Consider the following 27472-nt stretch of genomic DNA (forward strand, 5'->3'; position numbering starts at 1 on the left):
GCTTCTGTGTTCATGTGAGAGGATACTGATATATGTGTGCACCAATAAGAGCATTTGCATGCCAAATGGATGGATGATTGGATGGACTTCAAGAACACTGAATCAAATCTAATTTATGTAACACAATAATACAAATTCAATTCAAGTAAATATTTATGACTTAACTTTGAAAATAGTGTGGTGCTTTTAGTTCATAGAAGTTCCACTAACTATATCCCCCCAATAATCATTTATATAAAGTAACATCCAAAGAAGAAAAAGAGGGAGAAAGACCTAATATATTTTTTAATGTTGTTTATTTGACTTTAAAGGAAAAGAATGTGAGAGGGGGAGATTCAAATGAATCAAGATGAATAAGAAGAGCTGGCATTGAGTGCCAGGCATGTTACATTCAGTTCTTCAAATGATTACATGTTATAGATGAGGAAGCAGAAGTTCAGAGCCATTAAATAACTTTCCAACTACAAGGAAGCATAGCCATGATGTGACCGAAGGAAGTTGTAACTTTACTGCAGTTCCCAAGCACTTAACCACTATGCTATACTGCCATCTAGGACCCAATGCACAAATATGCACTATATCCATGAAAAAAAAATCATTTTCTCTAACATGTTGGTTAACTTTGAAGTTACAAATAAAACAAAAATCCTTTTCTTTATTATATTTCCATGTGAAATTTCACTGCCAGGTAAATATAATACAGTGATTGTCCCTAATGTGTCCTAGATATAATTCAAATTATATTTTAGTAATGGCTTAGAGTCAGGATTTATTTAGAATGAAAAGCAATTTATTTTGTCTTTTTGAAGATAAAAGCAATTATTTTAATTTGCCAAATGTTTCATTTTCTTTCCTCAGAACTTTTTTTGCATAAAAAAGATGAAAGGAAATTTAAACAAAGATTTTAGCCAAGGTTTTTGTTTTGTTTTGTTTTTGTTGTTATTTTTGAAGGGTAGATGGGATCAAGAGAGAAGTTAGGTTTTTTACTTTAGGTTCCCAGTAATTGAGAGCCTGAGGATGGATTTAATTCCAAGGTTAAGGTTGTCCTTACAGAATCTTCCCACTCTATTCCCAAAAACACACGCTGAGCAATTGTGCTTACAGTTGTGTGTTTGCTTACGCAGTGTGTGTGTATTTGCTTACAGTTAACCTGGATAGGCTCAATGATGATGTCAAGCGTTACAGTTGCACTCCCAGGAATTACTCGGTCAATATAAGAGAAGAGCTGAAGCTGACCAATGTGGTCTTCTTTCCACGTTGCCTCCTCGTGCAGCGCTGTGGAGGAAATTGTGGCTGTGGAACTGCCAACTGGAGGTCCTGCACATGCAATTCAGGGAAAACTGTGAAAAAGTATCACGAGGTATGTCATTCTCGGATTTCTTATTGCAGTGCTTAATCTATAGGATTCAGGAGGACAGGGCCATTGCATACAGTTGTTCAGGTTGATCACTGCACAAGGGCTCCCAGCTAGGGTGTGATTAGGAGCTGAAGTTCCACCCACACTAGGTTTGCCAAGTCAAGCGCCCTGATGAAAGTTAATCTCATCTCACTGTTTTTTCTAAATTGAACAATACACCATGTGGATCAACAACAGTCTTGTTAGAATATATAATCAAATGTGTGATACAGTAATTTCAGAGCTTACTTCACCTCCTTGCAGAAAGACAGGGGAAAAAAAAGAAATATGATATTATTCATTTACAGGATGTGACTCAAAAATGAATAAGCAAAACCTTAATTCAATTATATTACTTAATAAATTTGGCACAATAAAGATAGAAAAATATAAATTGCCAAAGATCATTACATTTTCTAAATATGAAGTATGTTTCAACTGGAAATGATCATTTTATTCTAACAACTATTAAGTGCTACTCATGGAATCAGCTCTTGGATTATGCAAAAATAAACAAATGTAAATAGAATATAGGAGGAACAAAGACGTAAAGCGCATAGTAACCTTAATAATAGTAATAATAGCATTTATTGCTTGAGAAACACTATTGTAAGTAATCATTAGCTCATTTAGCATCCCATCATCAATATTGTAAAAATGTTGCTATTTTTATTCTTTTTTTATAGATAAGTCAACTAAAGGCCTAGGAGAATCATAAGTTAGCAAGCATGGCATGGTCAGTAAATCACAGAGCCAGGACTCCAACTCCAATCCACTGGCTCCACGGTCTGTGTTTTTCCTGTCACTAGTAATATATAGCACTTCTTTGAGCATAAAAGATAGAGTAGACTGAAGAGGAGTTAGAGCTATTCCCTGACATAGACAGCAGGTCTAATTGCTTTATGATTGTGGGAACACGTGCAAGTCACTAAAGTTTAGAGACTCGGTTTTCACATATGTGAAATTGGACTGATAAATTAATATACCAGATAACCCCTTCCAGAGTTGCTCTGAGGGTCAAATAAAACAATGCATATGAAATGTATTTTGCAAGATGTTAAGCATTATACAGAACTATGTTTTAAAATATACACTAAAATATAAAGCAAACATTATCGTTAGGAATTACTGTTTGAGTTGCTCTCCATCAGTGTCCGCAGCAATCCCATTACTGGGTATATACCCGAAGGATTATAAATCATTCCACTATAAAGACACATGCACACATAAGTTTATTGTATCACTATTTACAATAGTAAAGACTTAGAACCAACCCAAATGCCCATCAGTAATAGACTGGATAATGAAAATCTGGCCCATATATACCATGGACTACTATGTGGCCATAAAAAAGGATGAGTTCATGTCCTTTGCAGGGACATGGATGAAGCTGGAAGCTATCATTCTCAGCAAACTAACACAGGAACAGAAATCCAAACACTGCATGTTGTCACTCATAAGTGAGAGTTGTACGATGAGAACACATGGTCACAGAGAAGGAAACGTGACACACTGGGGCCTGCCGGGGGTGAGGGACTAGGAGAGGAATAGCATTAGGAGAAATACCTAATGTCGATGATGGGTTAATGGGTGCAGAAACCACCATGACACATGTGTACCTATGTAACAAACCTTCACGTTCTGCACGTGTATTTCAGAACTTAAAGTATAAAAGAAAAAAGTCCACCAAAACAAAGGAATAGATAGATAGTTCTCTCTAAATAAAATCTCCAGCTTTGTCAAACTGTTTTTTGGAGGCTTTTGTTGTTGTTATTTGGGTTTTGATTTTTATTCTGAAAACAATACAAAAGTCATAATAAGTTAGGAGGCTACTTCTGAATTAAACAAAAATAAGTATGTAATAATTGCTATTTTCAACTTGGAAATGTAGGAAGTTGTGCCACAATGACCATACTTACTTCAGACAGGGAAACATTATTTCAGACTTACATGGAATGTATTTTCTTAATTATAAGAATTGCTTGCTCCACCCCACTGTTTTCAAAGGCAAAAAAAAAAAAAAGTTCTCATATCTAGAGAATGCTATAATCTATGTTCATTGTGTTTTATTTTTGTATGAACTGATGAACTCTAGATTGTATGTTGTCCTTCACTTCTAAGAATCTGAATTTTATAACCTTTAATCATACGCTGAGGATAAATAGTAGTCAGGTTATAGTTTAAATAATCTAGGAAATGACAAGGTCTGTACCTAGTAGTAACTGTGAGGAAGAACATTCAAGGTCAGGCCTTTGATGTATTTGTGAAGTGCTTTATTTTTATCTTTACACTCAGAAGTTTTAGCTTGATTTAAAAAATTACTTATTGTGGGAATGGCAGAGTGAACCACATACCCCTAAAGACCCTTACCTCCCAGCCAGTTAGTTCTGAAGAACACTGAAGGCCTGGCTATCCTCCTCCTTTTAGTTCCTTTCTTGTCTCTCCACACAATAACCATTACCTGCAAATTTCTGTTCTCAATTAACATGTAAAGGGGAAAACTCTTGATCTCTTGGTTCAGTCGCATGAGTGGGGCTAAAACATTGGCATCCTTCAAAACTGTATCTAAGCATCTTTTTAAGACATGTGTCATAACATTTTTACTTCTAGAACTCTGCAGAGCTCTATAAAATCACTCTGCCAAGTGCTGGACAAAAGGAAAAATAAGCATCCATCACCAGCCAGAAACAGTACCTGAAACAAACTCTCCTGTCATATGCCCCTGAGACTCCTGAAGTACCCTTGAGATGTGTCACAATTATCACTTTCAAGTGCCCTGTGGAAAATAGCAAAAGGCTTATTCCATTTCCAGAAGGGGGGTTGCTTGAGCCTAGTCTCTTTAGGGAAAAATTCTAGTCCTTTAATCTTCGAGTTCTGTGTCTGTATTCTTACCTCTGAGCAATGAGAAACCAGTTTCCCCAGCTCATGGTTGCAACTGATGAGATGTGAAATGAGTTTCTGTGAAAGACGAGCTCCCTTAAAGGGGTAATGAGACCTTGTCACATAACAGGCTTCTGTGATTCTCCACAAATATTTCATTAAGCTTTCTAGTTTCCTAGATTTAAACTTCTTAACATTAAGAAGTTTAAATCTAGGAAACTAGAAAGCTCCTAATGAAGCTAATATCACTGCTTTTTTCACTGGTCATATTAGTTCTCCTGTAAAGTTTTCAGCAGTTTTCACTGTGCAGTAAAATGTGATTACCTTTATTATTTCTTGCTCTCAAAAGTTTGTAGGTACCTTATTAAAGGATTTTTGCTCTTTCTTAACAATTGTTCTATGCTTCTTGGAATATATTAGATATAGGGGAGGAAAAATACCTTTTCTTCTACCCATCTTATATTCATGGCTGAGGCCACCATAACAAAAGACAGAATAACAAAAGAAAAACATACTCATTTATGTTTTATATGACACAGGGGCCTTGCTAAGGAAGAAAAGGCCCCCAAAAGCAGTTCAACCTGAGAATTATTTATAGTATGTTTGATAAAGTGTGGATAGTTGTGGAGAAATACGATAGGGCAGAATATGATCTAATGGTAATAAACTGGAGGAAATTAGCAAGGCCCATTTGTTCAGATTCTTTTTTGTTCTACCTTTGTCTTTGGAGATAAAGATTCTTAGGCCAGGAGCAGTGGTTCATGCCTATAATCCCACCATTTTGAGAGGCCAAGGTGGGATGATCTTTTGAGGCTACGAGCTCGAGATCAGCCTGGTCAACATAGCGAGACCCCCATCTCTACAAAAAAAAAAAAAAAAGAAAGAAAGAAAGAATTTTCTTTTAAGTATCCAAGTGTGAAGACATGTGCCTGTGGTCTGAGCTACTTGGGAGGCTGAGGCAGGAGAACTGCTTGAGCCCAGGAGTTCAAGGTTGCAGCAAGTCATGATGACACCACTGTACTCCAGCCTCGGTGACAAGGTGAGACACATAAAAAAAAGACGAGGGGAGATTCTTCTTTCTTCTGAATATAGTAGCAGCATTGCTCACATGAGGGTCTTATGACTTGCTACATGGGAAGATCAGAAAATCCTAGGTTTTGTGACCTACTTCAGGATAGAGCATGAAGGGAAGGTCAGAGTGATCTTTCTGCTTTTCTTGTTTTCTCAAATTCCTTCAGCTTAAAACATTTGGGAATACAGTGTCCTGATCCCCATCATAGGATATAAAAGATACTTTGGTAGTGATTTCTGTTAAAGGGAGGATTCCAGAAAACAAAGTATTGTGTAGACAATTAGAAGATACTATTATTTCAGTTCTCTTCTTTTCTAGTGTATAATGGAGGAACAGGATATTCCCTAAAAATATAGTGACCTATTATTAATACTCATTGTTTTACACAATTTGGTGCCCTGGCTGCATGCATTCAGTCAACAGCCAAAAACATAGGAAGCATCAGAGAGATACAAATAGAAGTTAATTTTCTCTGTTCTTCCTCTCATGATTTTGTCAGGATGCTTGACAAAACCACCTACACTGTCTAGTAGAACTTTCTACGGTGATAGGAATAACCTATATTTGGACTGTTCTGTATGGTAGTCACTAGCAACATGTGCCTATTGGGCACTTGAAGTGTGTGCAGCACAAATAGAAACTAAATTTTTTATTGCATTTACTTGAAATTTAAATCACCACACAAGGCTGTGGCTACCTTGTTGAATGGCACAAGCCTAGACCCATCAGCACATTTATAGCATCTACAATCATTTACATCTCTGGACAAAATGAAAAAAAAATTACTTTAGAGGATTCTTCTTATTTAATGTAGAATTTTGTATTAAACACTTGCATTTTATCATAGTTTAAGAGTTAGGAGATGTAGTAATAAATAGTTACAGATTATCTTCAACTTGATGGTTAGATTTGTATTTTTTTGACTTTTCAGTGGGTTAATTGGGGTTTTAATGCATTCACAATTTAAGATATTTTTAACCTCCAATGGGTTTATCAGGATATAGCCCCATCATAAATCAAGGAGCATCTGTATTTATACACGAAACATCAGATTAGAGCACTGTACTGCTGACCTTCAGATTTGAAGTAACAGAATAGTACTTTGTTTTTACATGTTTGAAATGTCTGTTACTGAAAACAACTTACTAAATTTTTAAATTGAGACTAAAGAAACAGAAAAGAAATTTTGTGCAAGAAGTATTTATTCTCTAGCAATAGGGAGTTTTGGGGTCATGATTAAACCTAACCATAACAAAAGTCAAGAAAGTCTCTTTTCTATTATTTTTTTTTTTAGAAACCGCATAGCTAGAACTTGTAGAGTCTCTCTGCCTCTTGTCCTTTCTCCACCTTTGAGTGAGACCATGAGGCCTTTCCTGTGGTGTTTTCCTGCCAAGAGAGGGCCATAGAGCAGAAAAATTGCAGAACTAGAAAAGATGTGAGTTCTGATTCCAGTTCTGCCACATGGAGAGGCAATGAGGACCAGCTACTTAAAACTTCCCAAGGCCTCAGGTTTCCTCACTTAATCCCCATAATAACCCACAATTTTGAGTTCCCAGGCAAACCTGAAATTACATCACTTTCATTATCTGTTGTTACACTTTATCCTGCCCCCAAAATCTTATCTCACTGAAATTGTGTAAAGAATAAGAACAAATTGGTGGTTGAAATGCTAAGTAAACGCAGATATAATAAAGATATGATATGGAACAGTAAATGTTTATGGATGGATTATAAAAAAGTTAATTCACTCCTCTTGACAATGGCAATGATAACACCTGTGCTTCTTACCACCCTAGGATACTGGGTGAATGAAGGCACCTGAAGACTGTAAAGTACAAGACAGATGTGGGTGGAATTAGATGAGAGCCTGGTCTGGCTTTCTCAGTTCTGATTAGATTTTTTCCCTCATGACCCACTTACAGGTTACTGAACTCCTTGTTTAAGTATTACAAACTGTACACACTCTCTCCTTTCTCAATCTAGCTTCACATCAGGCCATCCTGCCAAAGCAGCAAACTTGCCACATGGGACAAGGTACTCCCCAGGCAGACAAAGCCCATCTGTGTCATGAATGATACCCAATGCTAATGCCATGCTCTGAAAGTTAGTGCCCAACCAGGCTTTCTATATTGTTTCCTGCAGTGAGTAGGCTGAACATGTAGTCATTAATCCTCTAAGGTACTGTCAAAATCATTTAACTATTTGGTTCTATAAAGTTAAAACTACAACTGAGTACATCTCATAGTAAACCTAGAGTCTCACAGAAAGCTTCTATTTGAAGTCAGTATGCACAGATGTCATGATTGCATTTTCAGAATTCATGAGCATATTATAAACCCCTACTATAACCCAGCTTTTTGTCACTTTCAAACTTAACTTCTTAGTATAACAGTGTTGTGCTGCTTGTCATTTATGTCTTTTTAACTGAGTACTATGTCTTGGGACTTGATATCAGTCCTTCTGTTACAGTGTTAGCCACTGCTGCAACTATTGCCTTCAGGTTGAGTAACTACTCAGGGAGAAAATAATATGTTATCCCTTCTCAAGATATTTTTGCTTGTAGTCACTTAGTTTTCAGAATAATTCACTGGCTTCCCTTAAAAATATTGATTCCGTGTGCATTTTTTATAAAGGCTTATTATAAGTATGAAAGAGGTCAAAAGAGAAGATTTTTTTTCCCCTTAAAAAATTGTGTGTGCTGAATATAGCCTGCTTTAGAAGTTAGGAAGAATCTTAAATAAACTCTTAATGATTCAGGTTTATATAATGCATTTGTCCTGAAATATGTACTTGTGTTCCTTTGTCAGCCATTAATTTGAGAACTGTTACAAGGTCTTAACAACCTTTTTTTATATTCCCAATAAACAAGAATAGACTCAGCAGATAGCTTTTCTGCCTGGCATTGTTTTATTAGTGTAAATAGCTTCATGGCAAAGATTTATTCAGAGGTTTATTGGCAACAAGGTGAGTAACTGTAGTTAAATATCTTTTGTGATGAGGTAATTTGCAAAACCGAGTACCTCTGATTTTCTACAGTGTTATGAAACCCACCAACTGGCTCAGTCACACTCCATTTAGTAGATGTCAAGTTTTCCTGGCTTCATGTGGTTTTCCAGAGGGTAGAGAGGAGTCAGGATCCTCATTTGCACCCATAGGTGTTAAGAAACAGCCTGTTGCCACCTAGTGGATTTGTTATTTCCAGGTATATGCTTGCAGCTGTGAATCACAGCTCAGAAAATAAGAAAGTGCTTTGTGAGGGTACCTCTTGTCCTTCAGCTGCTGTAATTAATTCAGTGTTCCTTCCCTTTAAAGGTGACCAGATAACCTATAACCAGCCAGTTTGCTTTCTCAGATAAAGGCTTTTCATTTTTCTATGTGCCCTCAAATCAGCCTTGCTTTCTTCCTCCTTTTGATGCTGTATACCTGAACTTAAGACTATTACATGATCTGAAAGCTTTGAACATCAGTGCTGTGATCATCCAGTAAGGCAGTCCAATTTCCACTGTGTTGAAATAGTGCTTTCCTGTCTTGTCTGGGAAAAATTGTCTGCCAATTCATTTTTGTCTTCTTATCAGCAAAACACATGTATACTGTGCTCACGTTGCTTAATATAAAACATAGAGAAAATCCCTGAACAATTGGAAGACCAGTTAGAAAAACTGCCCAGGCTCTTGCTCTCATCCCAAAGCATACACTTTTGTTTGCCATCAAATGAAAAAGCAAATCGACAGAGCTCTGATTTTACAGGTGCCAGTCACCACAAATTATTAGGCCTTGATAACAGTCTTCTTAAACAGCAATCTTTATCATACGCTCAGCTTCTTAGGAATTATTTCCCTCTCCTGCATCTCCCTGGTTCTCAAATCTGTTTCACAGGCAGATAGTCTTGGAAAATAGCAACTAATTCATATTGGAGAAATTATTGGCAAAGCTATAGGAGTCCAAACCCCAACCCCTTCCAAGGCATCTATTGTTAAGTGCAATAGAATTGCAGGAGAAGATGATAATATAATCAACTACCAAAACTGGCCTTTGGACTAGCTTTACCTATATCAAATTTCTGACATCTTGTCTCCCTAATGAATTCTCTTATGGGATATCTTTCTGCCTCAATTTTGTACTCATAATCCTTTCGGAGTTTTGCTACAAATAGATCTCTGTATTCCATTCTGTGTCAGCAGAGTGCCCTAACTTGATTGAACATGAAACAAATGCAGTGATTTATTCTCTGCCTAACTGGACTGTCTGTGGAACAGCATGACAAAATTCTAAATGAAAGGAATGTGCAGCCCGTGATGCATGAGTGCGGGGGACTCTAGTCATCAAACTTTCATCTAGGCTAAAAGTTGAAGCAAAGCATAACAGGTCCCCCTGCCCGTTCACATGGGGAACCAGACACACCCTTGAGACACAAAAGGAAATTGAAGGCATGTTAGAGAGGCCTTAAGTCACAATATGCTAGGAACCTAAATGTCCTGATCCCAGATCCTGTTGTCAGGTCCAAGTCGCTGGAAGACCCAGGACAAGGTACTTACCCTCCTTTAGAATCTCAGTATAAAGTGGGCATAATGATACTTTTTCCACTATTTGAAAGACTTGTCTGATGGTATAAAGAAAAAAAAAAGTGCCTTTGCAAATTATTCAAAAACCATAAAATGCCACAGAATTATTTGATGGTGCCATGACTGAGTTTAGAATCTAAAAGAAAAATAGGACAAAATAAAAAATAAAGGCTAACAGGAATCTAAGAACATAAAGGGAATAATCTGTTAGTCTGCCTATGTAATATATTAGAAAACAAGTATGTAATTTTACCAAGTATATGCCTATGTCATAGCTAATGTTTGAATAAATGAAGGCCACTGCAGGGGAAAAGGTTAGCCTATATTTAAACTACTAATTTAAGAAATTATGTTTAAATTTATGAATTTAAAAATTAATGATATACTTATTGATTTAATAAATGCTATATTGATACATGGTATTGATATACAAAGGTTTTAGTGGAACCTGATCTGTTTTAAATTGCAAAGGATATTATATGCTAACAAATATACAGGAACATAAACACATTTTTACTTATTTATGGCCATTAATGACCTTCATCAGGGCAACATGTTTTACTTCAACCAAAGATTTAGATATACCAGCATATTGTGTTCATAAATTTATTCATTTTCCTGTCCATGATAATAATAGGCTCAGTATTGTATTTTTCTATAACACTATGCCTTGGTCAGTATAATCTTCATGGTAATATTTGGAACAGCACCTGGCCCAAAAGCAGGCCCTTAGAAAACTATTAATGAATACCTGCTAAGACACATGAAATCATCTGGGTACTTCACATAGGTAATGCTGGGGCATTGCTCTGGGATCAACTGATTCCTCCACTTCAGGGAGTCAGCTGTTTGTAAAAATGTATACATGTGTGCATTCTGATAGGAAGCCCATAGCTTTTGTTGGATTCTCAAAGGGTTATGAACTAGTTGTCAAAAGGTAATAAGTAAGTGGGATCTGATTGAGTTGAATTCCAAAGGCTTTCTAACAGGAGATGTGCTTCTTGTCCTAGGTATTACAGTTTGAGCCTGGCCACATCAAAAGGAGGGGCAAAGCTAAGACCATGGCTTTGGTTGACATCCAGTTGGATCACCATGAACGATGCGATTGTATCTGCAGCTCAAGACCACCTCGATAAGAGAATGTGCACATCCTTACATTAAGCCTGAAAGAAACTTTAGCTTAAGGAGAGTGTGATAAGAGACCCTTTTCCTACCAGCAACCAAACTTACTACTAGCCTGCAATGTAATGAGCACAGGTGGTTGCTGAGTCTCAGCCTTGCTTTGTTAGTGCCATGGCAAGTAGGAAGGTATATCATCAACTTCTGTATCTAAGAATATAGGATTGCATTTAATAATAGTGTTTGAGGTTCCGCACACACCCACACACACACAGAAATATATTCATGTCTATGTGTAAATAGAACAAATGGTTTATTCAGTATACGTAACCAGGTACACCAGAACTTACATATGTTTGAGTTAGACTTTTAAAATCCTTTGACAAAATAAGGGATGGTCAAATATATGAAATATGTCTTTAGAAAATTTAGGAGATAAGTTTATTTTAAATTTCAAAACACAAAACAATTTTGAATTTTGCTCTCTTAAAGAAAGTATCTTGTACATTAAAAAACAAGATGAGCCTTTCTTACATATATATCTTAGTTGATTATTAAAAAAGGAAAAATAGGGTTTCTGGAGAAAAGGCCACTACATAAGCAGTTTTTCCATGAGACACACTACATAATCACCAATGTAGACTATAATAACCTGTCTCCAAAACCATGTCATAATAATATAAGTGCTTTAGAAATTAAATCATTGTGTTTTTATGCATTTTGCTGAAGTATGTTTATTCATTTAACACCTATCTCAAAAAATTACTTAGAAGCTTTCTTATTATAATCCTACAAAAGACAACGTATAAGCTGTAACTGAATTTTGCATTGTTTTTCTTTGCAAAATCCCTTCACAAAAGCAAATCCTTTCAAGAATGGCATGGGAATTCTGTATGAACCTTTCCAGATGGTGTTCATTGAAAGATGCGGGTACTTGAGAACTTACAAAGTGAGCATGAAACATTGACATAACTGGAAATTAGTTGGGATATTTGGTAGAATCCATATCTAATAATGGATTCCATTCTCCAAACTATGCCAATTAGTTTAATGTATCTTACTTTTGTGTTCCTGTCTTTTTGAAATATAGACATGGATTTATAGTGGCATTTTATATTTGGCTAGCCATCATAGATTATTTATAACCTAAAAGCTTTTGTGTATCAATAAAAAAATCACATTTTATTAATGTAAATTTCTAATCATATACTTGCTCGCTGTTCTGATTTCCTGTTTCTGAACCAAGTAAAATTGTCCTAGGGGCTCTGGTTCTTAATCTATGGCGCTTGCTTTAAGAAGCCAATTGTCCATTGTGGTAACACAAATTTGGCCCTGCTCTCCTACTGTTTAATAGAGAACTGTTTTACATTGGTTAATGACACCTAGAGTAATTTTTCCTCCCTGCCTCCTTTGTGTCTATTTTAAAGGAGACTAACTCCAGGAGTAGGACATGATTCGTCATTTTCCAAAGCAAGACACTTACTTAAGAGAGCAACATGGAAATTGAGATAGCTCAGGGACTGCTAACAGAGAACTACATTTTTCTTATTGCCTTGAAGGTAAAAAAAGAAAAAAAGCAGATTTCTTCAGTGAGTCTGTGGTCCCACTGACTACAACCAGTTTGGGTGACAAGGCTGGTGAAGTCCCAGTGTCAGATGAGTGACCTAAATATACTTAGATTGCTAAGTATGGTGCTCTCAGGTCCAAGTTCAACTGTTCTTAAGCAGCTCAATTCTTCTCAGTTCTTTGAGATGAAAGACCTGTGCTTATTGAAGACGTAGCTTCTAAAACTTTCCTAAAAGTGTCTGATGTTTTTACTCAAGGGGTGAGTGGTAAAATTAAATACTCTATTGTTCAATTCTCTGGAATCCCAGAACAGAATCAGAAATAGCTCAGGCAGACACTAATAATCAAGAATGCTCTTCCTCTTTATTGCCGCTTTGCAAATTTCCTGTGAAAACATCAGCTTCCTGTACCAAAGTCAAAATGAACGTTACATCACTCTAGCTTGAACACCTCACATTGTAGCTGTAAATATAAAAATTTAGAGTGTTCTACCCAATTTTCAATAAACCTTCCAGGCTGCAATAACCAGCAAGGTTTTCAGTTAAAGCCCTATCTGCACTTTTTATTTATTAGCTGAAATGTAAGATGTAAGCAGACATATTCACTCACTGTTTTGCCTTTCCTAAGAGTTTTATTAAAACTTCTCCCTTGGTTACCTATTATCTATTGCACTTCTAACATGTAGCCAATATATCTATTTGATAGCCACCAAGGGAATAAAAAGCTCACTGTACAAATTACATTTCAAAACAAACCCTAATAAATCCGCGTTTCCATACGGCTCACTCACCTGGAATAATACTTTTTATTCAATACATTCTTATAGGGCCAAACACTTTCTTAAGTAGAGTTTTTTACATTTTTTGTCATATCAGTAACATGCAGCTTTTTCCTCGCATAGCATTTTTTATAGCAAATGTACTATGCCTGTTCATGAAAAATAAATATTGCTTTTGAAAAAAACTTTAGTATCAGTTGCAGTTTTAAAAGGTGTACACTGCTAAAAATAGACAACTTCCTTTCACTAATGCATCAAACTGTTTGAAATGACAGAAGTGAGTGATTTTTGAAGGCTTCCTTTTATAATGCTTGAAAGAATGATCACCTTATTCTGCAACTACAGCCTTCTGCTCTGGGTTTGTCCTGCAGCTGCATAGTGGGGCAAGACGGGTTTTGTTTCGTTGTTGCTTTGTTTCTTCTTCATTTGACTCCTTCCCTATGGGTCTTCTAATGAATTGTTCTCCTCTGGCATTCTTCCTCACCTAAGAAAATCCACATCTGTCTCTTCCTTGAGACCTGAAGTCAACAACATTACAAGCTCTTTTCCCTTTTGTCCACCTCACCTCCTTTTCCCATCCGGGTGGACAGCCCAGCCAGCTAGCGCTTCAGTGTTATCAGTTCAGGAAGGCCAGTTTAGGAGCTACACTGCTATAACATTTGCTTTATAATCTGTGAAGAGGCACATAGCATAAAGAGAGCTCTTCTGGCTGCAAGAATGTTTGCTTTTGATTGTAGCCTAGTCTTTATCATCATTCTGCTGGAGACAGAATAGCAGCCGCAGTGTTGAATGAAACTCTGTCATTTTAGTGGTTTTAGGTTGTTTGGGGAATGTGAGTGAAGACCTGTATTCTGTGGAAAGAATTAATTTTACCATGAAAAATACTAGTTAGTGTGTGAGCATCAGGGAGGGATGGGGACAGGATCGAATAATTCTGTGCCTAATAGCTAATTCAGATAACTTGGGTTTTTATGTAAAAAGTCATAATAATCACATATATATATATGACTATATGACTATATAAGACTACGTATATGACTATATACATATATATAGGGAAAGAGAGAGACTGTGGCTAAATTTCTTTTTTTTTTAATTATACTTTAAGTTCTGGGGTACATGTGCAGATCTAGAGTACATGTGCAGATCTGGGGTACATGTGTAGATTGTTACATAGGTATACACACACCGTGGTGGTTTGCTGCATCCATCCCCCCGTCACCTACATTAGATATTCTTCCTATTATCCTTCCCCAATCCCCCCCCCCCCCGCTGTCCCTCCCCCAGCTCCCCCACTCCCCAACAGACCCTAGTGTATGATGTTCCTCTTCCTGCGTCCATGTGTTCTCATTGTTTAACACCCATTTATGAGAGAGAACATGCAATGTTTGATTTTCTGTTCTTGTGCCAGTTTGCTGAGAATGATGGTTTCCAGCTTCATCCAGGTCCCTGCAAAGGACATGAACTCATCCTTTTTTATGGCTGCATAGTATTCCATGGTGTATATGTACCACATTTTCTTTATCTAGTCTATCATTGATGGGCATTTGGGTTGGTTCCAAGTCTTTGCTATTGTAAACAGTGGACTGTGGCTGAATTTCTTTTGACAGAAGTCAACAAATATCTACCACCATATTCTGAAGTTTGCACCAAAGTGGACAGTACTAAAAAATATTTACTTGGGGTGTGTGTGTGTGTGTGTGTGTGTGTGTGTGTGTATGTTGCATTTTAATGCAATGACATTAAGAGTTTTATTTCATTTCCTGAAATATGCACACGTCCAATTTTATTTGAAGACCAACTCAGTAGATGTCTCAATTGTTGATACTCTATTAGGGTCCTCATAGAATGTTAAATTAAAATTCATAGATCATTATTCATGCCTAAAGCGCTAGAAAATACAGTTTTGTTTATTGACAGCCCTAGTCAAATTGCTAGAAGACCGAATATTTATAATTCACTGGTTTTATTGACATTCACTCAAATTCTGTTGTTTTTAAAGGTCAAGTTAAAGACTACACAGACCTTCAAAACTTAACATAGCACACTGGGATATCTCTGAAATTAAATAGGCATCAACAGAGGATATGCAACTAACCTCTTAATGTAAGACTTTATTCTTGCTGTTCCAGTTATATTTCTGAATTTTGCAAACTAATTTGTGTCATTTTTTAATAAATTTCATTTCTATAGCGATGTCTAAAAATTATTTAGCAGATTACATTAAAATAGAGTAGAGCTAACTTCCTAAAAAAACGCAGCCAACTTCTTAATAAAGGTTATGGTGCAGCAAGCTGTGGACCAAGAAATCTTCATTTTCTAACAAAATCATTTGACTTTGTGATTATTTTAAACTGTTTGTACTTATTGCCGTGTTTAGTGACCAGAAACCAAATGTTATAGGTAATGGGGATGGAGGGAGCTAACCACATTGCCATGTATGTACCTATGCAACAATCCTGCATGTTCTTTTCATGTACCCCAGAACCTAAAATGCAATATATATATAAAATATTATTCTTGGCTTCAATTTACATTTTAAATAATACCTACAACACAAGTTCTCTTTTAAGAACTAAGGTTTCTGGGTTTCGTTCTTTAGCCTGTTTCTGGTTGAGGCCATATTATAAATGTCTTCTCTTAAGGCTTTCTTGTTATTTCTAGACTTTCCTTTCTTCCTGTGTCTCCCACAGGCTTCCTTTCTCACCTGCCTCTACCCATCAGTCTTCAAATCAAAGAAAATCAGGATCAATATCTGCTTTGGGAGAGGCAGGGGATGATAGACCAGTTGAGGAGATCAAATGCATGGTTTCCCAAGTGAGCAATTAATAGGGTAAAATTCCCAGCTGCTTTAAGAAATCACTGTTTTTTGAGAGTAAAACACATCAAGTGAATATTTTTCAGTACTGGCCACTTTGTTGCAAACTTCAGAATATGGTGGTAGATATTTGTTGACTTCTGTCAAAAGAAATCTAGCCACAGTCAATATGGGGAAAACTGACTAAATTAAATGTTTCATTCATTCATTCAACAGCAGATACATTAAAGCCTACTATGTATCAGACATGCTTTGAGGCTTGAAACACAAGATTCACAACAGAGGATAAAACTAGAGAAAGATACTCTAGGTAAGATCAACAGAAAGAACAAAGGCCTCCCAGCAAAAATGCATAAGGTAAGTGTGGGCAATTCAAAAAATATAAAGTGGTAAAAGGAAAGAAAATGAACCTGTAGCAGAATAATTGATAGTAAGTTTGAAAATGTATTAAGGGATAAGCACCTGTTTACAAAGTCTTGCCTGGATGGCTAGCAAGTGAATTTAGTCTTGTACATTTAAGAAAGGAAGCTCCATGAGGACTTCTGAGTACAGTGGGGGCTGTATGAGTCATGGAGCACCAGACAGAAAGTTAGAAAGCCTTGACTGTAGTGACTAGCCTGCCACTTTCTAAACCTGTTTTCTCATTTACACAATCAGATATATAAGATGTTCTATAGATGTCTTCTGGCAGAACAATTTTGCAATTCTGCATTTTGGAAAATGGGTCTATGGAAACAGTAAGGATTGGGATATGAGTGATGAGGCTCCTTGAAGTTCTAGGGGTGAGACAATAAGGATAAAAGACTTCAGAGACAGGAAGGGAAGTGTGCCCTTGTGGTTGTTGAGGCTGTGCACTACAAATCTCTAGGGGGTGCTATATGCATGAACTAAGACTTCAAGACATGTTAATGGATTTCAAAGTTCTTTGTGATTGGATGGGAGGGGAGTGCAGGCTTGAGATCTCCTGGAGGAAAGAGCTATGTGAATTGGAATTTCAAAAGAATTCTCACAGGAAAACCAGGGAGGCAGAAAGGAGGGGTGAATTTTGCGACCATGTCTCTATGAAGAGGAGACATCTTGTAATATTGACAGGGAGTCATCCTCAGTGTCAAAGCTGAAACCCTAAGAAGATAGACAGAACCCAAAAGACCTCCATAACGATGAAGTGGAAAGAAGACTAGTTTCTAAAGCTCACAAAAATGTGTACTGAAAATTTATTAAGTACTGACTGAGGGTTAAAGGTCCAGCCCTGTGCTAAATACAACAGATTCACAGGAAAATAAAACAAACATATTTCCTGCCCTTATCAAGCTCAAGAAGACTAGACACTAAACAAATAACTACATAAGTAACCCAAAACATTTGTGAAAAGCAAAAGCATAATGTGACAGTAAAAGGTAGAATCCAGATCAGAGGACAAGGAAGGATTCCATGAGAAGATGGAATTACAGCAGGAGCAGAAAGTTGAATAAATGATAGAAGCAAAGTGAAAAGAGAGTGTGACATTAAATGGTATCAATAAAAATGAAAAAAAGAGATGTAGCTAGATTAAATAGTTTGAATCTTTAGTTGATCAGAGTTGGGGTTAGATTAGACTGAGGCAAAAGAAGATAAAAGATACTAAGGACTTTTCCAAGGCTCTGGCATAAGAAACTGGACAGATAGAGGTGCTATTTATTGAGATGGGAGACAGGCAAAGAGAAGCAGATTTAGGGTAGATTAAGAATTCAGTGTGAGGGATTAATTCCAAGTAACATTTGACATATCCAGTTGGAGATATTAAGTAGGTAGTTAGGTCTGTGGGTCTGGAGCTAAGAAGAATGATCTGAGACTGAGATGTAAATTTATGAGTCAGCAATGTACAGTGGTATTGCAAAACATAGGAGCAGTTCCAGCAGTTCCAGAGTGAAAACTGAAAGGGGAAAGAATCATAGGGCAATTGCAAGAATATAAAAATATTCTAAGTGCCAGAGGAAGAAATAATTTCAAAGAGTCTGGGTCAGTTTTATTGACTGTGGCAGAGAAGGTATGAGAAACACCTACGTATTTATCTGCTCAGAAATACTCCTTTCTAACCCATTTTATGATAAATTCCTCTTCCTCTATATCAGTATTGTCCAATAGAACTTCTTGCAATGATGGAAATGTTCTATATCTATTCTGTCCAAGAGTGTAGCCAATAGCTACATGTGGCTATTGAGCACTTGAAACATGACTAGTTTGGCTGAAAACTCTTAAACTGTATTTAATTTACATTTAAATGTAAATAGCCACATGTGACAAGTGGCTACTGTATTTAGACTATGCAGTTCTAGATATAGCTATCACCCAGAGTTGTAGCCAGACTAACCACTTCACAGTACCACACACATGTTCTAGCCGCAGCCAAGGGCACCTGATTCAAGCTTTCTTAGGATGTATGGGCCTGAGAAGAGATGCAGACAGTCTCCTTGGTTATTTTGATGGTAGGATGTGAAAATCAACGCCTACTGGCAGCCATACCTCCTGCCCTGTCGACGAAAAAGTCTAGAGAAAGTCAAACTATAAAGAAAGAGACAGAAGAAAGACACAAGCACACAAAGTCCTGAAGGAGTTCCTCATTCTCATTAGCTCTGATGTCTGGCCAGACCTTTCTCTGGTCCTCAGAATGTCACATGGTGGAAATGTGAGTCAGATGATAAGATATTTGGAGGGAAGAATTGTGATGAAATGAAAGTGCTGAGTGAAAACCGCTTTCTCAAGGAGCTGATAAGTGAGTGAAAGGAAGAAATACAGTTAGCCCGTTATATCCACAGGTTCCACATCTGTGGATTCAACCAACAGCAGATCAAAGATGTTTTGAAAAATAAAAAATATAACAACTATAAAAATAATAATTAACCAAGTGCAGTGCCTCACACCTATAATCCCAACACTTTCAGATACTGAGGCAGGCAGATCACTTGAGGTCAGAAGCTCTAGACCAGGCTGGCCAATAGGATGAAACTCTGTCTCTACTAAAAACACAAAAATTAGTCAGCCATGGTGGTGCATTCCTGTTGTCCCAGCTACTTGGAAGGCTGAGACATGGGAATTGCTTGAACTGGGAATCAGAGGCTGCAGTGAACAAGATCACACCACTGCACTCCAGCCTGGGTGACAGAGCAAGACTCCATCTCAAAAATAAATGAATAAATAAAATTAAATAATAAAAATTAAAACGGCACAGTATAACCACTATTTACATGGCATTTACATTGTGTTACATATTATAAGCAATCTGGAGATGATCTAAATCATATGGGAGAATGTGCGTAATTAATAGTAAACACTTAGCCATTTTAGATAAGGGACTTGGGCATTCCCAGATTTTGGTATCCTCTGGGGTCCTGGAATGAATCCCCTGTGGATACCAAGGGACAACTGTACATTCAATTATTGTTATTTGTGGCACTTGTGTTTTATGAAGTTGCCAGGAACACTAAATTACTAAATACTGTCATCACTGCTGCTTGGAGAAATCCTGGCTTAGGGTTCTGCAAGTCTCTGGTCACAACATTTACATCAACTTTCAGATATTCTACTTGGTTATTGTGTGTTTCTGGTTAAGAATTCTTTATTTAATATATGTTGTCAATTTATTAAAATTGAGCTCATGGCCAATAGCACTATACCCCATGCCTGAACCAAGCTTACCTAACACATATTTTTTCCATAAGGTACATCACACCCTTCTTGCATTTAGGAACACCAAAGAGCACTTAAGAACTATGCTTGGGAGCCATTTTAAATGGCAAAATCTTCAACAGAAAGCACAAAAATGTGAAAAAACATGGCACTAATCAACTGTGAAAAGGACACTCGCTTACAGTATGAGAGCTGAAATAAGAAAGCAGTGTCACCTTGTCCTTCCTCAGCTGGGAACATGAGTAATTCAAATTTGTAACAGCTCTGCTCATCTATTACTTTGTTTTCATGCTGCTGATAAAGACATGCCTGAGACTGGGCAATTTACAAAAGAAAAAGATTTATTGGATTTACAATTCCATATGGCTAGGGAGGCCTCATAATCATGGTGGAAGGCAAGGAGGAGCAAGTCACATCTTATGTGGATGGCAGCAGGGTAGGAGAGAGCTTGTGCAGAGAAACTCCCATTTTTAAAACCATTAGATCTCTTGAGACCCATTCCCAATCACAAGAACAGCACAGGAAAGAATTACCCCGTGATTCAATCATCTCCCACCAGGTCTCTTCCACAACACATGGGAATTATGGGCGCTACAAGATGAGATTTGGGTGGGGACGCAGAGCCAAACCATACCAGCTCATGTCTACAAATGACTAAAAGAAACCACACTTATGGATTTGGGGGATACACATAAATTTTGAGTAGCTAAATTTGCAAATACAGAAGGTGTGAATAATGGATACGGACTGTAATAGCAGTGCCCATTTTACAATGCCAGAAATTTTTCTGAAGTTCACATATATCTGTTTAATTTTCATAATAACCCTGTAGTATATGACTTTTATGAAAATGAAATAAATTAACATATACTAAAGCTTTTTATTAGAAACAATGTTATGATATTTATTATACTTCATAAGTATGAAAAAATGGACAGAGATTTCTCCAAAGTAACTCATAGATAGTAAACTCCAGATAATTCCTCTGTAACCCACATCTGCAATCACATTGTAACACCATCTATCTAATCTATTGGATAGGAGGCAGAACTAAAGAATTTGCTCAAAGAAGCCTTCTCACCTATAGGGCGATTCGAAGCATGGACACTGAGGTCATTTTGAACATTCTGATCAAGATCTATTTATTTAATTGACAGTAATTGGGCATCTATTATGTTGTAGGCATGATTCTAGGGACTAGGAACAATGAACAAGATAATGAACAGCACAGTGTTTTTGCCTTCATAAAATGTGCATTGAGATAGACATGGGAAATAAACACATGTATAATTTCATATAAGGGCTGTAGGAAAAACAAAACAAGTTAGAAAGGCAAAGGAAGTGTTACTGACCCTTCCAGGAGTCCTTTGACCCTAATGGATTCTTTCCCTGCTTAGCGTCATTTGCACCAATAGAACCAGACCAGGTTAAGTAAAGCAGAGCAGAAACTTTATTTGTGATCAAGGAATGGTGAAGAGGAGCTCTTGCTCAAAGTACTGTCTACCTGGAAGTCAAGTCGAAGAAGATTTAAAGGGCTCCCTGGGCAGGTAGGTGGAGACTGGGGCAGGGATTCCTGTAAAAAAGGTGGGCTCTTCCAGGAGGGTCAAGAGTATGCACAGTGGTGTCTTTTTGTTTGCACACAGCACCTTTTGTGCCTAATAAGGTACATTTCTCCCTGCTGGATAGAGATTTTAGCATGGTAATGAAGCAATAAATGAGTTCAGTGTACTGATGGAAGAGTTCAGGTCAAGGCAGCACTTCTGCACTTAGTTGATCTTGTGGCTAATTTTGCAGTTTCTGGCATTCTGCTTTTGTCTGTAAGCAAGCACAGCTGCAAGCACAAGTTAATTGACTGGTTTTGGGGCCTCCTGAGAGCACCTAGGCCATGCTGTGGTAACAGGTGACAGAAGGCCTCTCTGAGGAGGAAACATTTTTGCTGAGACCTAAAGGAAATAATAGGCAGACATGTCTTAAGGAAGAGCACTCCAGGCAAAAGGAACAGCAAGTGCAAAGGGCCTGAATTAGAAACAAGCTTGGGATGGTGTAAGGAACAGCAAGACAGCCAGGGTGGAAGGAGCAAGGAACTCAGTGGAAGACAAAAACTGAAAGAATTAGGCAGCATCAATTCATATGGGATCTTAGGAGTCATGGTAAGGAGTTTGGATTCTAAATGTGTAGGTAAGTCCTTAGAGAGTTTTGAGCAGGGAAAGTAAGTCATATGACAAGTTGGTACAAGATCCCTTGTGTAGATAATGGACTGCAGAAGAGCAAGAGTGGATTCTGAGAGTCACCATTTATAAGCTCAGGAGGGAAAGCAGGCTTTATCTGAGAGTCAGCAGTGGAAAAAGTGAGAAGCAGGCAGCTTCAGAATGTATTTGAAAAGCAAAGCTTTAAATGTGGAGTGTGAGGGAAAGAGAAAAATCAGGAACGTCTCCATGGATCTGGGCCAGACTCCTAGGTGATTGTTGGAGTCTTTTGCCTCATTGGGAAGACAGTGATAGGAAAAGAGTTAAAGAATAGGGGAATCCATAGTTTTCTTCAGACTTTCACTGTGTTTTACTACGTTTACAACCCTCCGTTCTAGGGTTGGGTTTTTTTCTCCAAACAAATAAAAGGGTTGATTTCTGGGTCTCCTGGGAAAGATTGCCCTTGACACACAGGAATAAATAACCTTGGGTATTAACTGAAACCCTCATTCTGAAAACAACAACAAAGTGAGAAAGGCAAAGAAAGAAAAATACAACATTTTCTTTCAGTTAAACTTTATCTGAACACCAAATATAGTCTTATTCATTATATAAATAAAAACAGAAGGGTTATGTGACAATTTGCCTGTTCCTATATACATACTGGCTAAATGAGGACACTTGATTGTTACCGAAAATTCTGACAAGAAGTGGTAAACAAATGAGCTTTGCTGAGAAATGCAGCTTGAACTCATCCAAAGCCTGCAGTGGAAAAAAAGCCCAGACAAAATCAGCAAGTGTATTAATTTAAAAAATTAAAAGGAAATATTTTGGTCAATTATTTATCCAAAAATAGATTCAAAAACAAACTAAAAATACTTTTCTAAATTCCAGTACCTCAAGTTCACCACATTTGTTACTACAAGAACCAAACTTGTTTCCTGTTTTATCCATAGGAGGAAATATTTTTTCTCCTGCAGACATTTTAATGAAATATATGAGCCTTTGCACAAGACTGAGACTCATATGACTTTCCTCTCTGTTCTCATAGAAATTGAAAACATACTGAAAGCCACAGAGCCATGACTATTCTAGGTCCAAATCAGACCTTAAAATAGAGTAAAGGAAGCGAAGCAAGGCTTAGTAATGAGCATAATGCAGCATAATATTTAGTGTTTCCATAGGACATATTTGTTTATTAATGCATTCAACAAGTATTTTTAATACCCCATTGTGTTTCAGGAACTGTGCAGTGCTCAGAACATACCACTGAATAACCCCATTTCACTTCTTGTCTGTGTAGTACTTACAGTCTAACACTGAAAGTAGTAAAACATTGAACTTTCAGAACCACCAAGACCAGAACTCTGCACTCCTTTTAGAACAGATTCCTCAAGCTCAGAGCTGTTGACATTTTGGGCTGGAAAAGTCTTTGTTGTGGGGGCTGTCCTGTGCATTATAGGATGTTTAGCAGCATCCTTGGCCTTTTCGTACTAGATGCCAGTAGCACTCTTTCCCCCTTATTAGTGACAATAAAAAAATATCTCCATACATTGCCAAATACCACCTGGGGAGAAAACTTCATCCCCATGTGAGAAGCACTGACTTTAGAGAATGGTGAAAGCAATACAATCCTTTCTTTCTCTGAGAAAGCAATACAATCCTTTCTCAGAGAAAGAAAGGATTGTATTGCTGTCTCCTCATTCATTTCATAAAGGTGCCTTTGCCAAATCAGAAGTTCTAGGTTAATGTGGAGGGGCCAGCCACTCCAAATAGGCTGAATTAGATTTAGGAGGCATCAGAATCAACTTTCAAAATATAAAGGCAATGACTGTTTCTGATGACAAAAATATCAACTTTCACGTTATTCATTATTCAACAAAAATGTTACTAAACGCCTACTCCTCTATATGCCAGGCACAATTATAGGTGCTGTGGATAGTAAACAAAACACAAGAAAATTCCAGTCCTTCTGAGGGGAGGCATATGAGGAAGCAAAATGTCTATAGTATGTGAGAAGGAAATATGTTTAGGATATGGATAAATAAAAGCAGGGAAAGGAGATCAGTAGAAGAGAATAATTCAATTTTTGATAAGGTGGTCATCTAAAATAAAAGTCCCAAAAGACATAAGGAGAAAGTTGTGCAAATATCTTTGTTAAAAAAAAAAAAGGGTATTCCAGGCAGAGGGAGCAGTACGTGCAAAAGCCCTAAGGTAGAAGCTTGTATGATAAAGGGCTGGAATGGTAGGAGATAGTTAGGCAGCTAGTGGGAGACAGATTTTACTGAAACTTTTAGGCCATTGTAAGAACTTGATTTTCACCACAAAAGAAGTGGTGGTCAACAAATATTCTCGGTTGTCCTTCCATGCATATAGAGAATTATATTTCCCTGCCTCCTTAAAGGTAGGTGTGACTATGTGTGACAGATTGAGTTAGTGTCCCAATTCTTCCACCCTTTCTTTGATTCCAAACCCTTGTCTGGCCTCACTATAGACGGAATCTAGTTCTTTGACGCGTGGTTGTAGTTTCGGCCACGTGGCTTGCTTTGGACAAAAGGACGTAAGCAGACATGATGCAAGCAAGAGTTTGAGATATGCTTGGCCAGTGGAGTTTTCTCTCTTGAATTTCTGCCACCACCACAAAAACAACATGCCCTGGCTAGCTCATTGACTCTAGAAGAAAGATGAGAAACATGTTAAGCAGAGCTACCCCAGAGAACATGCAGCTTCAAGCAGACCACCTAGCCTAGCCCAATCTAAATCAGCTGACCCCCAGCCAGCCTGCAGAGGCATGACAAACAAATGCTTACTGTTGCATGCACTGATATTTTGTGGTGGTTTGTTGCACGGCAAGGTACCTCTATCTAGCCATTAAAATGAGAGTGGAAGTGAAATGTGTCAATTCTGGGTGGGAGTAAAATATTTAAAAGTCACTTTATATTACCTAGTCCCTTTCCCCTAATGCAGAGAGGATGGAAGTACATGTCAAGGCAGAGCCTCTACTGGTTCACCGAGTGACTGTGTGGAGCAGAGCCCCTCATTACCAACACTAAACATATTGCCTGAGAAAGAAAGAAAAAAATCTGCGGTGTTAGCTAATGTTGTTTCTGTTTCTGATACCGCAGCATAATGTTGTTGGACTGATATATGAAGTCTCTATAGTATTCTGAGGTAAGGAATGACATGATTTGTCTCATATGTAAACAACTCTGGCTATGTTGAGCATAGACTGAAGTGGGGATGGGCAGAGGCTAGGAGACAAACTAGATGGTGGTCATTGCAACAATAATGCAGTCAAGGGATGATGGTCGCTGGCAACACTGTGGTTCCAGCAGGGAAGGCAAAGAGTGACCAAATCCTAGACATGTTTTTTTTAAATAGGGCTGCCAACGTTTGTTTATGAATAGGTAGGATGGGAGAGACAAAATGGAATCAAAGATGACTCTAAGGTTTTGGGGTTTGAGAGAAATTTGATAGAGTTGCTTTCATTGAAATGGAGAATATTGTGACAGGATGAGGTCTGGCTATAGGGGGAGATCTGGAGCTTAATTTTGGACATGGTAAGTTAGAGGTGCCTATTAACCATGTGTACAGAAAAGTCAAGTAAACAGTTGGATTTACCAGTCCAGGGGATAGAGATGTGATTGGAACGTTTATTGGTATATAATAGATTGCATTTAAAGCCAAGAGATTGGAGGAAATCACAGAGTGAGATTACACAGAAAAGAGGCTCAAAGATTGAGCCCTGGGGCATCCTTCTTTAAGAGGTCAGCTTGACCCTGGGAGGCAAAGGTTGCAGTGAGCTGAGATCCTGCCTGGTGACAGAATGAACCCTAGCCTGGTGACAGAATGAGATTGCATCTCAAAAAAAAAAGAAAAGAAAAGAAAAAAAAAGGAGGTCAGAGAATAGCAAGAAACCAGCAGGAGTAGCCAGTGAGTTTGCAGAAACTGGTTGCTGTGGGGTTGTGCTAAGTGTCTTGCATTTGCCTGGTCAGATGCTTTCTTCAGCATTTTCCACCTGGCTCTCTCCAAGAAGGCCGATCTTAATGAAACCAATTTCCATTCCCTCCATTGTCTGGCTGAATTTGGCCAGAAGGAAGGAGCCCCAGTAGAAGGTTAAAAAGAAAAGAATGAGATTAAATCAGTGACTCTTTAAAATAGCCTGCAAGGGTTGTGAAAGTACTGAACCCCACCCCCAGTTTCTGATTCTTACCTAATTCTTGGATAAGACTTGTGGATTTGTATTTCTAACAAATTCTCAGGTGATGCTGCTGGTCTGGAAACAGCATTTGAGAACTATTATGTTACGGAATATATTCCCAATTCCTTCCCTATACAATTGCCTCAGCCTGGTTGTGACCAGAAAGCCATGGTTCCTCCCCAATTGTCCTGCAGTTTATGACTCTATTTCCTCTGGAATTTCAGAGGAATTTCTTTTCCTGCCCTCATCTTTTCAAAGGTGGTGAAAATTCTATTCCTGGTGGCCCCAGATTCCTGGTGTTCTTCCTGTACACCACACTTGCACCTTGGTAATTTGTCTCTTTGTAAACAGACTCTCCTTGAACTATCTTAATTTGAGTAAGCTATCTGTGTCATTTGATATAGAAGTCTTGAAAATAAACATTTTTAAAAACCACATTTGGCCATTTAGAAATAACTGTTGGATTAAGCATGTAGAGGTCCTTGGTAGAATGTTGCAGACAAAAGCTAGTGAAGTTCATTTGAGGAGCAAAAGTAGGATGTATATAACTGTAAATTATCCCTGTTCTCATAAAAATCCTAAGTAATGTTTCAAATGATTCTGAGACCCTGAGTCATCCATGATATAATATGCTAAACATTTAACCAAATACTCAAGACATCTACATGGTATCCTGTCCTTCAACCAGCTCTTCTCTTAACATCAAATCGGTTAGCAAATCTTATAAATCAATCTATCACAGTGGCTCACAAACTAGAATAAGAATCACCTGGAGGGTTTGTTAAACCAGTGTGTTTGGCCCCAGCCCTGGAGATCTGATTTGGTCTCCAATTTGCAGGTCTCACAAGTTCACAGGTGATGCTAATGTTACTGGTCATGGGACCATACTGAAAATCACTGATCTAAAAGAGATATTTTCCTATCTTACCTTTCCTTTCTTTCTTTTTTTTTTTTTTTTTAACATGGAGTCTTGCTCTATCCCTTAGGCTGGAGTGCAGTGGCATGATCTTGGTTCACTGCAACCTCCGCCTCCCAGATTCAAGCGATTCTCCCGCCTCAATCCTCCCAGGGATTAGAGGCACTAGCTATGGTGCCTGGCTAAGTTTTGTATTTTTAGTAGAGATGGGCTTTCACCATTTTGGCCAGACTGATCTTGAACTCCTGACTTCAGGTGATCTGCCCACCTCAGCCTCCCAAAGTGCTGGGATTACAGGCATAAGCCACTGCA

At 37.8% G+C, this 27472-nt stretch overlaps 1 protein-coding gene across 2 annotated transcripts in view; it reads left to right on the plus strand.

The window, feature by feature from the left end:
* PDGFD (platelet derived growth factor D) overlaps positions 1-13553 on the plus strand; it is a 243543-nt gene extending 229990 nt beyond the window's left edge. For both annotated transcript variants that reach the window (XM_032285737.1, XM_032285738.1), the window contains exons 6-7: positions 1146-1360; positions 10921-13553. In XM_032285737.1, the coding sequence (XP_032141628.1) occupies positions 1146-1360; positions 10921-11046 (341 nt within the window). In that variant the 3' untranslated portion in view covers positions 11047-13553. The remainder of the gene's footprint in view (positions 1-1145; positions 1361-10920) is intronic.
* Positions 13554-27472: the final 13919 nt, after the last annotated feature.

Source organism: Sapajus apella, unplaced genomic scaffold (genome assembly GCF_009761245.1).
Source record: "Sapajus apella isolate SASKATOON/1434 unplaced genomic scaffold, GSC_monkey_1.0 scaffold16, whole genome shotgun sequence".
Lineage (NCBI taxonomy): Eukaryota > Metazoa > Chordata > Mammalia > Primates > Cebidae > Sapajus > Sapajus apella.